The sequence below is a fragment of the Panthera onca genome, chromosome D2 (assembly GCF_046562875.1).
Source record: "Panthera onca isolate mPanOnc1 chromosome D2, mPanOnc1 haplotype 2, whole genome shotgun sequence".
Classification (NCBI taxonomy): domain Eukaryota; kingdom Metazoa; phylum Chordata; class Mammalia; order Carnivora; family Felidae; genus Panthera; species Panthera onca.
The window spans coordinates 26,000,710-26,013,898 of NC_138349.1; the positions used below are offsets into that span (position 1 = coordinate 26,000,710).

At 54.4% G+C, this 13,189-nt stretch overlaps 1 protein-coding gene across 5 annotated transcripts in view; it reads left to right on the top strand.

Annotated features, from left to right (window-relative positions):
• The window catches only part of SH3PXD2A (SH3 and PX domains 2A), a 243,018-nt gene that overhangs the window by 126,272 nt on the left and 103,557 nt on the right, over positions 1-13,189 (top strand). For all 5 annotated transcript variants that reach the window (XM_060641592.3, XM_060641590.3, XM_060641591.3 and 2 more), the window contains one exon: positions 4,460-4,551. In XM_060641592.3, coding sequence (XP_060497575.3) covers positions 4,460-4,551 — 92 coding nt within the window. The remainder of the gene's footprint in view (positions 1-4,459; positions 4,552-13,189) is intronic.

Here is a 13,189-nt window from a genome sequence, read left to right on the forward strand (position 1 = left end):
TCCCTGGGTGCCGAGGGCTGTGAGGTCATACTCATTCCAGCTCTTCCCACCTAATCTGAATCAGAGTCCTATTAGAAAGGCTCAGTCGGTTAAGCGTCCAACTCTGGCTCAGATCACAATCTCGCAGTTTGTGAGTTCGAGCCCCGTGTCAGGCTCTGTGCTGACAGCTCAGAGCCTGGAGCCTACTTCAAATTCTGTCTCCCTCTCTCTCTGTCCCTACTCCCGCTCATGCGTGTGCTCTTTCTCTGTCTCTGTCTCTCTGTCTCTGTCTCTCTCTCTCACATCTCTCTCTCTCTCTCTCTCTCTCTCTCTCTCTCTCTCTCTCACACACACACACACACACACACACACACACACACAAAATAAATAAATAAACATTAAAAAAAAACTTCAGATGCACCTGGGTGGCTCAGTCAGTTAAGCATCTGACCTCAGCTCAGGTCACGATCTCACAGTTCATGGGTTCGAGCCCCTCATCAGGCTCTGTGCTGACAGCTTGGAGCCTAGAGCCTGCTTCAGATTCTGTCTCCCTCTCTCTCTCTCTCTGCCCCTCCTCCACTTGCTTGCCCTCTCTCTCTCTCTCTCTCTCTCTCTCTCTCTCTCTCTTCTCTCTCTCTCTCAAAAATATACATTAAAAAACTTTTTAAAAATTTACAAAAAATTTAAAAAAAAAAGAAAGGCTCAGTCACATAGAATGATAGGTCAGACACCGAATTCACTAATAATGGTGCTGTTTGTAGTGCTGGAGCCACAGACTGTTAGAGATGGAAGAAACTTCAGAATGTCTGTAGCCTGCATTTGTCCCAGCTGTGTTTGATGGGCTGTCAGTAGGAATCGTTGGAGGACCTGCTCGACGGTCAGAGACCTGTGGGTAGCGCTGGAGGCAGTACTAGACCCGGATGGAGCACAGGCTCTGGACTCAGATGGCCCAATTGAAGATTCTGCTACTTACTGGCTGTGCAGCCTTGAGAAATCACTTAACCTCTGTGCTTTATAGTTGCTTCTCCTTAAAATTGAAATCATAGTCATATCCATCTCTTAGAGTTCATGTGATGATTACATGAGCCAATCCTTCAGCATGCCATGATTATCAATAAATGCTGATCTGAACAAAGCTCTACAGGTTTCTTCCCTGCAGGACTTCTCAGAGCCTTTGCTATACTAATGAACATGGTGATCTCTAAGACCAAGGTGGGCCATCTACAAGGCACGATTTCACTTGTACCCACAGAATCACTCTACCTCACCAAACAGGTTTTCCTTGAGATAGTTTGAGATTCCAGAGTTAGTCTGCTTTATCCTAGAAGAAATGACAACCAGAGAGGTGAGGTGAGCTGCCCAAGGTCATGGGCAAGTATATAAGGGCAGGACTGGAATTAGAATTGAGGTCTCCTGACTCCCATGCCAGTGTTGTTTCTAGTATGCATCACTCCATTCATCTAGAGAACATAGCAGCAAAGACAACAGTACAACAACTAAAATTTACGGAGTGCTTACTCAGTGCCAGGCACTGTGCTAGGCTCCTCCTAGTTACAATCTCACCTAGCCTCCTAACAAATAGGTGCCACGTCATACCCATTGTACTGAGCTCAGAGAGGCCAGTAACGCATTCAGCACCACACAGCCCATGAATGGTAGAGCCAGGACTCAAACCCATGTCTGGGTGGCCCTGAGGCCCTGACTTAACCACCCATAGCATAAATCCTGGATGCCCAATGGCATTGGCATTTCAATGGCCTGGGTGGTGCCCTTGAAAATACCCATGTATGGCCCCCACCTGCTCCTCTCAGAATGGCTGGATTTGGGGGTTTCCCGGCTCTGGCAGTGATTGGCAGCCCAGGCCTCGGGGGCCACACTGCTCAGCACCTAGCTCTCCTGCCAGATAATTTTGGCAGATCTGGGCTTGGCGGCAGGGCTGATGGAAGCTGTGCTGAGCTGGGAGCCTCTTGTCTGCCTGCAATCAGGATGAGCCCTCCATGCGGCTCCCTTCGGGGCTCTCTGTTCAGTCAAGATGCCACGGGGGTTCGACCAAAAGGCCTCTTTGTCTGAAGCCCTCACGGCCCACACGTCCTCTGGCCCCGGAATGCCGGTCTCTGTCGGCATGAAGAGCCCCTGTGTTCGCTGCTGGGGCGGCGCGAGCCGTGGCTGGCCAGGGGCTGCGCCGGGGGCGGGTGGCAGCGTGCTGAGCTGGGAGGGTGCTGGCGCTCCGGGCCCGCTGGAAGCCAGCCCTGGCTCCCTTCCCTCTTCCTTTCAGGGAGGTCACCCTGGCAGCGAGCGTGCACACAGCCTGGGTCCCTGGTAATGATTTCCCCCCTGCCCAGCCCAGCCCAGCCCTTAAGTTCTCCTGCCAGGAGCCCTTGCTGTGCACAGGCCTGATTTCCTCCCCACCCCCACCCCCGTCTCTTTCTGTCTCTGTCTCTCCGTATCAGTCTCCCTATCTCTCTGTCTGTCTGTCTCTCCATCTGTCTCTATCTCTTTGTCTCTCTCCCTGCATCTCTCTGTCTCTGTCTCTCTTTTTCTTTCTCTCGCCTTCCTCAGTTTATCTTTTCCCTTTCCCTCTACCCTTCCTGGGGGAGGAAACAGCACATGCCACGTATTTGAAATGAAAACCTGAACATTTTGGGGCAACTTGCACTGATTCTACCTCCTGAGCACAGGGCTTCATTCTGCACTTACGCAGAATAGTCTCAGTGTCCCCGTCATAAACAAAGGCAGTGATGTCCACCTCCGGAACAAAACGGAGTGACACCTCGTCAGACATGCTCTTGCAAGGGCAGAAGCTGTGTCTGGCTCATCCCTGTGACACCGGACACAGCCCCATGTCAGGCACGCACTGAAAGGCCCTCCCTGTTTGTTGGATAATTGGAGTCAAGGGACTTAGGACGGTGCCTGAAGCATTGCAGTTGCCCATTACATGTTAATTTCCCTTCTTTCCTATTTCCTGACTGCTCATGGGTGTGTGATCTGTTAGAGACCCTTGGAAAGCCCTGGCCTCTAAAAAGAACAGCTGTGAGTTGCAGAGTGTTGCAGTCAGGTCTTGTCTCATCTTGCCCAGGTGTGGATATGATATCAAAAAGGGCCGTCATGCTGGGATGCCTACTGCTCGATGCCACACTTGAATGCTTTGCAATAACACCATCCCAAGTTTTCTTCTCCCTTCTCCTGGCTCTATCCCAGAGTTCCCTTGGCCCTGTCCCTCAGCCCTGCCTTGGGAGCAACCTCTCCCATATGTTTGTGCTAAAGAATCGTTCCAGTGTCTTCTCTGCATACTGAATCGAGCAGCCAGGAGCAGGGCTTCACCTGGTCTCATGCTCCCCCGCGGCCTCCACGTTGGACTGGGGCAGGTCAGGGGTCCCGGGTGCCCCAGGCTGCAAGGTACGCAGTATGTGCTGGTCTGGTGTGCAACAGGAACTCTGATCACCTCTGACTGTGACTCCTCACTTTCCAGCAGCAGACTCTCAGCCCTGTCGGGGTGACAGGCTCATAGCTGGTGCATGCCCCTACCTGGACACTTACCCCTGTACGGTGGCTGCCTTCTCCTCTCTGCCTGTCCAAATACTGCACATACCTCTTCGCTAGCTCATGGCCACTCTTCTAAGAAGCCTTTCCAACCCCTTCAGCTCTTACCACTCTGCCAGGCATCCTAAACAAAGCCCTGCTGGACCAGACTGGTGGTCCCTCTCCCCTCGTTTAGTGCGCTCAGGCCCCACGGAGCCACTATGCTTGGTCTCACCACCCTCACTTGACCAATTAATTCTTACCCATCCTTCAGAACTCAGCTTCAGAGTCTTTCCTGAAACCGCCCCCCCTCCTCTCTGCTAATCTTCCTGGGTCCTATCAGATTCTGTCATAGCACCCTGTTGTGCTTGGTAGAATTATCTGCTTGTCATGAAATAATTAATTGTGCAGTCAGTATTTAGGGGCTGTGACTAGCAGCTGTGTCCAGAATGTGACTGGTGGGAGATGAGGCTGGTAGAATAAGCCCTTGGGTTGGCAGGCTAAGGATCTTGGACTGACTCTCTGGGCAGGAGGGAATCCTTCCAGGGTTTGTGCCGAATGACTGGCTCCCGAGGGCTCCGAGACCTAGGGCTCAATGGTCATTGTGATTTGCTTGGTTGGCTGGTTGTTTAGTTGGTGAACTGGCTAGTTGAATGGTTGGTTGGTCGAATTGTTGACTGGATGGTTGATAGATTAATTGGGGTTGGCTGATTATTTTTATTAGTTGACTAGTTGGTTAGTGGATTAACTGGCTGGTTGGCTAGTTGATGGGGTGGATGAAGAGTTGTTTCATGTTAGCTGATTAGTTCAGTCGCTGATGAGTCGTCTGGTTGGGTGGCTGGCTGCATGACGGTGTCTTCCACAGCACAGGCCTGGAGCCTGTGCCATCACCGTCAGACTGAATTGACCCTGCTTTTGACTTTCATCAGGCCTAATGCCCTTTCTTCCTATATTTCCACAGGCACTTGTCCGACTGCCTCCCCACATTTCACAGTGTGATGAAGTCTTTCGGTTCTTTGAGGCCCGACCAGAGGATGTCAACCCCCCAAAAGAGTAAGTGGTAGCTCAGTCGTCTCCTGTGTGCTTTGAGGTGTGGGCTAAAGCTGAGGGCAGGCTGGAGAGGCTCAGGATGTGGGCACACAAGGAAAGGGGGAGCTGGCAAGGCCAACCAGGCCGGGGAGAGGTGGGCCAAAGGTATGAAGACCATTGTTCCCTGTTGCCCAAGCTTGCTCCTCATTTCCCTTTACCCCAGAGCTGACAAGTGGGGCTGTCTCTGCATTTGGGGAGCAGGTTTTCCTGCAAACTCTAGCTCACAGGTTACTGTAAGGAACAGATGAGATCAAAGAAAATATAATGGACCCTCTGTTCAGATGCCCAGGGTTAACAGTCATTGCTCTTAATTATTGATGCTCCCAAGCTCCCAAATGAAATGTAGGCCTTCAGAGGGGGCGGGGGGAGGCATGTGCTGCCCAGGCTGAAAACTCACCTGCTGAATAACTCTTGGGTTAGTTTGTGATAGACATTAGTAGTCACGTTTACAGAGAAGGAAACTGAGGCCCAGTGAGGTTAGGTGATTTTCCCAAAGTCACACAGCTGGTTGCGGATGTGACAGGCAGGAGGCTTGAACCCAACTCTTGGATTCCTAGTGGCCCAGTGCTGGCTGGTATTTCCATATTTAGAGAGGAATGGGGAACCAAGCAGATCTCCCTCTCTTCTCTCTGGAATCAGGTTGCTCTGGGTCTGGTGTTTAAGATGACCCACCCAGTCATGCTAGCTTCTCACATACATGACCAGACTCCATTGTGACGGCCACGCTCTCTTGCTCAGAACAGATCCTCACCAGAGTAGGTTCTCAGTAGAGAGAGAAATCTGGTTTCCGCCCAGGAGCAGATGAGCAGAAGAGGACAAGCAGGGAAAATATTGGCCAGGGGAGAGGGTGGGGAGAGGACCAAAGGGGGTGCTGAGAGATCCCTTCGTTCAATAGCTTTTTTCCCCTAAAATCTTAAAGTACCAGGATGAGTGGCAGAGAGGCAGATGGGGTGGGTACAACAGAGAGAAAGGAAAGAAAGGTATGGAGGAATGATCTGGGACAGGTGGGAAGAGGCAGGAGGCCATCTGGTGATGGGGAGGGGAAGCCTGAAGACAAGGGTGTGTGTCACATGGCTCCAGGGGCACCACTTACTGCATTTTCTGTGAGTGGCACCCATGGAGGTTGTAAAGTGCACAGCCTGCACACCCACACATGGCAGTCTTGCCTAAAGGGGCCCTTCTCTTTTCAGTCATACTATAAGACGAAGAGCCTAAAATGGCCTAGGCCCTTTTGGGGGTGAAAAAGCCACCCAGCCCAGAGCCTTGGCCCAACAAAAGCCACCTTCCTGATGGCTGCCGTGGGCTTAAGAAACAAGCAAATGCTACAATCCATCAGAAACTCATCGGTGACTTGTTCACAGGGTAGACTGGTTGAAAGCCAAAGGGAATATGATGTACAGTGTTGAGTTCACACCCCAACTCTGCTGCTTCCTAGCCACACAACTGCAAGGCAGCTCACTCATATGGCTTCCCCGAGCCCCATTTTTCTCATCAGTAAAATTCAGATGACATGAGGGCTGGGCAAGAGCTTTGTAAATGACAAAATGAGACAGAAATGTGTGTTCTCACCAGAGGGAGAAGCATCGCTCTCACCATACCTACCATATGTCAGGCTCATAAGGGTTTATATATTCTCATCCCCACATTACAGATAAGGAAACAGACTCACAGCAGGAGCCTGAACTTGAACCCAGGTTTTTCTGGTTCAAACAGAGGCCTGTACTCTTTCCACCCTTCCCACCTGCCTCCTTGGTTTAGAAGGGGTCAGGGGGACCATGGTCCTGACGCCTCTCAGTGCTCCTCTCTGTCCTCCCCTCTCTGTGCTCCTGCCCCAGCCCTCCTCACTCTCCCAGGACAGGAAGTCTCCTGAGGCGCCAGCAGTGTCCCTGGTCTATCTGGCCCTGCTGCTCCCCTGCTGTGATGGTCTCACAGAGTCTCTCCTTCCTTTTCTGTTCTCTGTCCTTCCATGGGGAGAGAAGAGATGCCCCTCCCTAGGTGGTTGTCATTGGAGACACATGTGATTGTGTGCCCACAGGAGGGCAGAGGGATCGTTGCTGGTGGGTGAAGTAGCAGTTGCATCACCACAAAATCACTGAGCCTGCCTTTCGTTCGTACTCCTAAGCCCATTCTCTGCCAGTCAGCTAAATAAATTGGTCCTGTTTCACCTCTCCATGGCAATAGTGCCCATCTCCAGAAAGCCCTCAAGGAAACTGGGCTTGGGGAGACAGTTGTGCATTGGGGGGGCAGTGGGCACGGCTTTGCAGAGCCAGGCTCTGGGGTCAGAGCCTGCTACTCAGGGTTCTATGATCTCTGGCCATTTGCTCGACCTCTCGGTATTTCTGTTTTCCCATCTCCAAAGCACGACATAGAATTCACGGGATGGTGAAGAGGGCTTAGAGGGATACCAAGTGTAGGAAGATAACCTGGTCAGTGCTATTGGCTCGTAGGAAGTATTCAACAGTTTTATCCATGGAAGGTTGTAGAACAGAATGGAATGTGGTTCAGTGCACACTCCACCCTACAGATCACAGCCTGGCTTTTGCAGGAAGGGGTCATAAAGCATTTGCCTCTGAGTCACTATGGCAGTGGGGTTATCGGCCTCTTTCTCCAGGTGGTGCTAGTCACCTGGGCTGGTTCACAGCTGGTCTGGCAAGAGACGGCCTGGAAGCCGTCCCATGCGAGACAGACCTGAGGCTCAGGAAGCAGGGTCAGCTATGGACAGACAGTTCTGAAGGGCTTCTCCTCCCCGGTCCCGCTCGGCCTCCAGGACCTGCCAAGAGACTCGTGTTCCAGTCCACTCTGTGCTCACCATAAGAGCCCAGACCTATAGGTGACCCTGGCCTGACAGGCTGACGATTTATCAGCCAAGTGCCTGCACCCCCCTCTCTGAGAGCTGCCTGCACCTTCCCAGACCGCAGTCCACCTCCCCCTCCGTCCTGAAACATAAACACAGGATCAAGTAACAGTGTATTTTGACTCAGGGGCGACTGTAGAGTGGCTTATCAAATTATCAAAGCCTGTGGATTTAATTGGAATTTTGCAGATAACCCCCTGCCTCTTTCAAGTGTGCTGCCGCAGGGGCCCTCGAGCGTTCACAGGGCCTGGAGTGGGGCGACTGTGTCCCTTTTCCATCTTGCTGGAAAGGCAAGGCTGCGGCAACCCAGCCTTGATGGGGGAAGTGGAGCAGAGGCCTGAGCCCCTGGGCTCTGATCCCCAGCCGCTCACTGGCTTCTCTGGGCGAGAGAAGGGTCCTTCCCCAAACCGCTAGACCACCAGTCCCGCACAGAAAGGATGTTCCCTCTAGACACTTTAGGTGAGCCCGACACAGAGTGGCCAAAGCGGTGTCATGTCTTCATGCGGCCACTCCAGGAGGGCAGCTCTTGTCCTTCCTCCTCCTGTGAACACTGACATGCACTACTGCCTTGTCGGCCCCAAACCCCAGCGTTATTCTAGAGTCATCTCTTCCCGTCACACCCCTCCATCCACGTAGCACATCAGGCGGGCACTGCCTTTGGAGTGTTTCCAGACTCTGACTACATCTCCCCGTCTTCCTGCTGCCACCCGGAACCACACTGTCGCCGTTCCTCACACGGATTCTGCCTCGTGCCCAGCCTCCCTGCTTCTGTCCTTGCTCTTGATGGTCCCTATTCAACATCGCAGAAGGAGTGATGCATCAGACCATGCTGCTCCTCTGCTCCACATTCTGTTCCCTCACTGCAGTTATGGTTGCTCCCTCTCACGGGGATGTCAGTTCTGGGAGACTCGGAACTTGTACCTGTTCTCTTCATGCCGCATCCCCAGCGCCCAGAGCAGGTGCTCAGAAAACACCTGCCAAAGGCAAGACCCATCATCCAGACTTCATTATGTAGTCTTACACGGGAGATCGACTGCGACGTGATTTTACAGAGATCAAGGCTCAGAGAGGTGAAGTAGCTTACCGAGGGTCACCCAGCTGGCAAGCAGCAGGGCCAGGATTCAAACCCCAGGCAGGCTGGCTCCAGGCTGACACGTTTAACCATGGCCCTAACCCGTCACTCAGCTCATGGCTCCTAAGGTTTGCCACCTCCTCAGCAGCGCCCCCTCCTGGTCCCTGCCCAGCCAGGGCAGGTGGAGACGGGCCTTGGCCCCTTGAACAATTATTTTCTTTCCAAGGATGATGTGTTCTTGGAAAGCCAGCAGTTGAATAGGAACGTGCACACACACACACACACACACACACACACACACGCACACACACGTGTCTGAGCAAGGACAGAAGCACACACACGTGTGTGTGTGGGGGGGGGGTGTGGATGTGTGTGTGTATACATGTGCACATAGACATGTGTATGCATGTGTGTCTTGATGGTGGGGCCAAAAGGAAAAGGAAGACGTTAGCCTGATTGGTCACTGATTGGTCTGTACTCTGCATATTGTCTCATTTAAATCTCAGGCCACCCCTGAAGTCAGTACCATTATCCCTATTTAGCAGATACGGAAACAAAGGCCCTAGCTGTACATGGCATGTCCCAGGCCACATAGCTGAGAGGCAGGGGAGGCAGGCCTCAAACAGGTGTGCCTGGGAATGGGAGGCACTGTCCTGTCACCCCCGCGCCACCAGTGGAAGGAGCTGAGCATATCTCCCCCCAGCCCATGGCCCCAGGGTAGGAGTGGGCAGGAGTGGGCGAGAGAAGCTAGTGATGATGTTTCTTAGGCTCTTCTCTGTGGATTCTAGAGCTGTGTGGCCGGCTTGGGGTAGGGACAGCCTTAGTCACCAAATACTAAAGGAGGCAGAGAAAGACACACCCCTGGAGCTCGAGGGCATTCAATGCAGGACGAATTCGAATTCCAATTCCGGGTGGTCCTGAGCCTTAACTCTGACAACCAGTTGAGCCTGGCCTCCTGGAAGCTGTGTCTGGCACCCCTGCAGTGCCTGAGGTGACCCCTGGCTGTGCACGTGGCCTGCCCAGGCAGGCCTGGAGCCACACATGCTCTTCACAGCCCTGCTGTGTGAGGACTGACGCCCTGCTGGGCTGGGGGGCCAGGTGTCGCCTGGCCTGGCTTCCACAGGCACAGGAGGCCCCCAAGCAGTGGGGTCCCCGTGCTCTGATTCCCATGTGGTGTCAGCGATGGCAAAGGGCAGCTAAGGCAGGCCTAGATGGCTTGGCGGGACTCAGGCCAAGGCAACCACATGACCCAACAAATGTCTCTTTTTACAAGTTTAAATTTTTATCCAGTTGAAAGAGTGAACCCAAAGGTTCTCAAAGGGACCTCTGCAAGGCCTGTCCGCAGACCCCTGGGTTGAAGCGCATGCCTGTTGGAAAGGGTCTAGCTGGCAGGAAGAGGTCCAGCCCCGTGAGGCCCCTGCAGAGGCCTGTGATCTGCCTTTCCATCTCTCCAGCCACCTGGCCAACCAGCCCTGCCCTCATTCTTAGGTTCCCGTCACCAGAGAGCAGCTAGGTGTCACCAGCCTCTGAACCTACGCCCCCGCCACAGGGAACATTTCCTGCCCCACCCCACCCCCACCACAGGACTGAGTCCTACTCAGCCTTCACGCTTTCCAGAAAGCCCTACCTGTAGCTCACATGTGGCTGCCACGGGAGTGGCACTGACCATACCACAGGAGTACGTTCATGGGTCTCTCCTACCACAGGGGCCTCCCATCTGCACGGCCTGGCACCTGGTAAATGCTAATTGAGCCAAAACAAAGTTGAGGCCATTTAACAAAATTATAAATAGAACTGCCCACTGTCACAGAAGCGAGTGAAGAGTGCTCTTGACCCCTCTGGAATTACTGGTCTGGGTTCAGAGGCCAGCTCTGCCTGTTGCTTCTCTGTGCCTCAGTTTCCTTGTCTGTCAAGTGGGTATCACAATGGTGCCTAGCCCCAAGGGTTGCTGGGAGGGCAATGCCTTTGCTCACAAAGCGCCTGGACAGGCTGGCACACAGTCAGCCAGAGCTTGCTGTCACTATCACCCACGTAGGGAGGGCACAGCAGCGGGAAGCTGGTCTGTCACTCACGGCCACAGGACAGTGATGCAACCTCCTCGTGCCGCCCAGCTGTGGTTGGCCCTCTGCTCTCCACCCGAGCCCACGGGCAGGGTGAGCATACCTCATGCCACAGGGTGGCTCCCCCGTGTCACAGCGGGGGAAACAGAGGCCAGACTGGGTTGCTGGGCTTCCTACTCGTCCATCTGCTGCCAGCCCGCAGCATGTGGTCAGCAGGGCTCCCCTCCTACATAGCAGCACCCGGAACACGGGGTGGGCCCGCAAAGCAGGCTGAGGGTCTCCCGCTCCCCACTGCCCCCTCTCAGCTCTAGGCCCAGACCTGTCCCTTTAGCTCATTTCTTCCCATGAAACCAGCCAGGATCCTGGTCAAATTCTTGAACTTGCATGGGAGGAGCAGAGCCTTGCTAAACAGGTTTTTGTTCTTCAGCCCCAGGGCCACAGAGCTACCCTCTGTTGTGGCCTGGAACAATGGCCCAATGTTCAGAGGGACCTGGGGTAAGAGGCCGATGGGCCCATGGCCAGATCAGGTCAGAACTGTCCCTGCCCCAGCTTGCCCAGAGCATCAACCTCCATCTGGCCTGGGAGTCCACCCCTGCATGGCTGCCACCTGTCATGGGACAGCCCGGCAGACCAGTGAGAAAGGGAGGCTGTCCCACGAGGAGGTCTGACCCAGGCAGAGTACAGAGATTGGGTCTGGAGTGCGAGCTGACCCAGAGGGCGCTGAGCAAGGGTTCCAGGAATGGAGGACAGGGCAGAGGCAGGCAGATGCTTTGGGGCTGGGGTGGGCAGGAGGGCAGACCCACGAAAAGGCACTCCTCTGTAGAGTCTCCTGGCCTCCCTTCCCATTTCTATTTTGGAAGGGACAGAGGCCATGGTGGCTGCCCTCCCCTGGAGAAAACAGTCCAGGGGGACAGAAGGGACTTAGCCAGCCCTGCCTCAGGGAGCCAGGAAGAAGACAGAGAGTGTGGGGGTGGTGCAGGCAGGATGCCCCTGAGAATTTGGGGAGGCTCCTCCAGGGTTCCCCTCCCCCTGCCATTCTTGGTCCTGGTTGAACCCAAGGTCAGGCCTGCTCGGGAGGTAGTATCACTGCTTTCCTTGTGTCTGACTCCTGATGTCTTGAGTTAGAATCCAGGCTCCCTTGCTGATGGCAGGGTGACCTCAGGTTGATGGCAGAGCCTTCTCTGTAAGTCACACCTACCTGGCCAGGAGCTGAGAATGAAATGAGATGTGTGTAGAGCACACAGTAGGTGCTCACCCTCTCTCTTCCTCTTCCCTGGGAGGCACAGGGAGGAGCACTGGAGAGAGAGTCCCTGCTGTGCTTTCCCTCCTCAGCATGTACCCACTGAGCACCTACTATGTGCCAGGAACTCATGGGCTGATGAGTTAAGGCTTAAGGCTTAAGGCTCAAGGTTGCCACTAGATCAAAATTTTGAATGGAGTTAAATGAAATCCAGAGACAAACCATCAGAACACCCAGCTCTCGTTTGGCCTTGAATGAGTCACGTCACATCTTTAAGCCTGTGAAAGTGGCCAACAGTACCCACGTGGCGGTGGGGAGGTTCCAGGGCGCTAATGCGTGCAAGTGCCCCGAGAGCGCCTGACCCAATACAGCTCATTCCTGGGGACTTCCTGTTCTTCCCTTTCTTCCACAAGCCCAGGCCTGGGTGCAGAGTGGCCACTCAGAAAAGGCTCCAGGAATGGAAATGGTCAGCTCTGGGAGTTCTCGCCAGGGTCGGTGCCGATGGTGGGGGGCAGCTGCCCCGGCCACTCGCTGGCTATCGGGAATTCCAAGGCGTCCGTGTTGCTGGCCTTTCCCAGGGGAATGGCGGCCTGGGGATCAGAGTGGAAAGCCCACCCACCTGCCCTGTGCCTTGCGGTCCCAGTTAGGCCCTTGCCATCAGGCCCTGCCAGCACCTATCTGGCCAGGGACGTGGCCCACGCTGTCCCTCCAGCTCCTCTGTCGCTGGCAGCTGCACAAATAGCTTCTTTATACTGACCAGCAACAGGGCCAGCTGGACATAGGGACTGTGGGTCCACTGGCAACTGGGGGCGGGAACACAGAGAACTTCCTGCAAACAGACTCTGTCCACCCCCTGCCATAGCCCCCTTTAACCTAGGCAGGTGGCAGAAAGGTGCCCACAGGACGCTGGTTCCAACCCACTTGAAAGGGGCGTCAGCTCTGGGGAACGAGGATTGCCGAGGGCCTGGCTATCGTGCTGGGTGGGAGGAGGAGGGAGGCCAACCCACACTGCCCAGCTCAGAGCAAAGGCCTGTGCGGGCCACGTCTAGGGAGAGAAGGTTACTCTGTGTTCAGGTCTGTTACAGGGTTTCAGCTCTCAAGCTCAAGCAGGAACGGAAAAGAGGTGGTGGGATAGGGAAGATAGAGGGGTGCAGGGGTGTGTGTGTTTCCCTGAAACCTCAGCCCCAGAAGGACGGTCCTGGTATGCCTAAGGCCCCCGAGGGCCCATTCCCTTGCTCCCAAGGCCACAGGATGAGCCCCCCACAGAGCCCTGGAGTCCTGCTTTGCAGTTATGTCATGTTCAAGGGTGTCGCGGTTCCCCCTCCTTGTAATTATTACCCTTCCATTGTAACCAGTCTGCTGGTTAGCTACCCTTC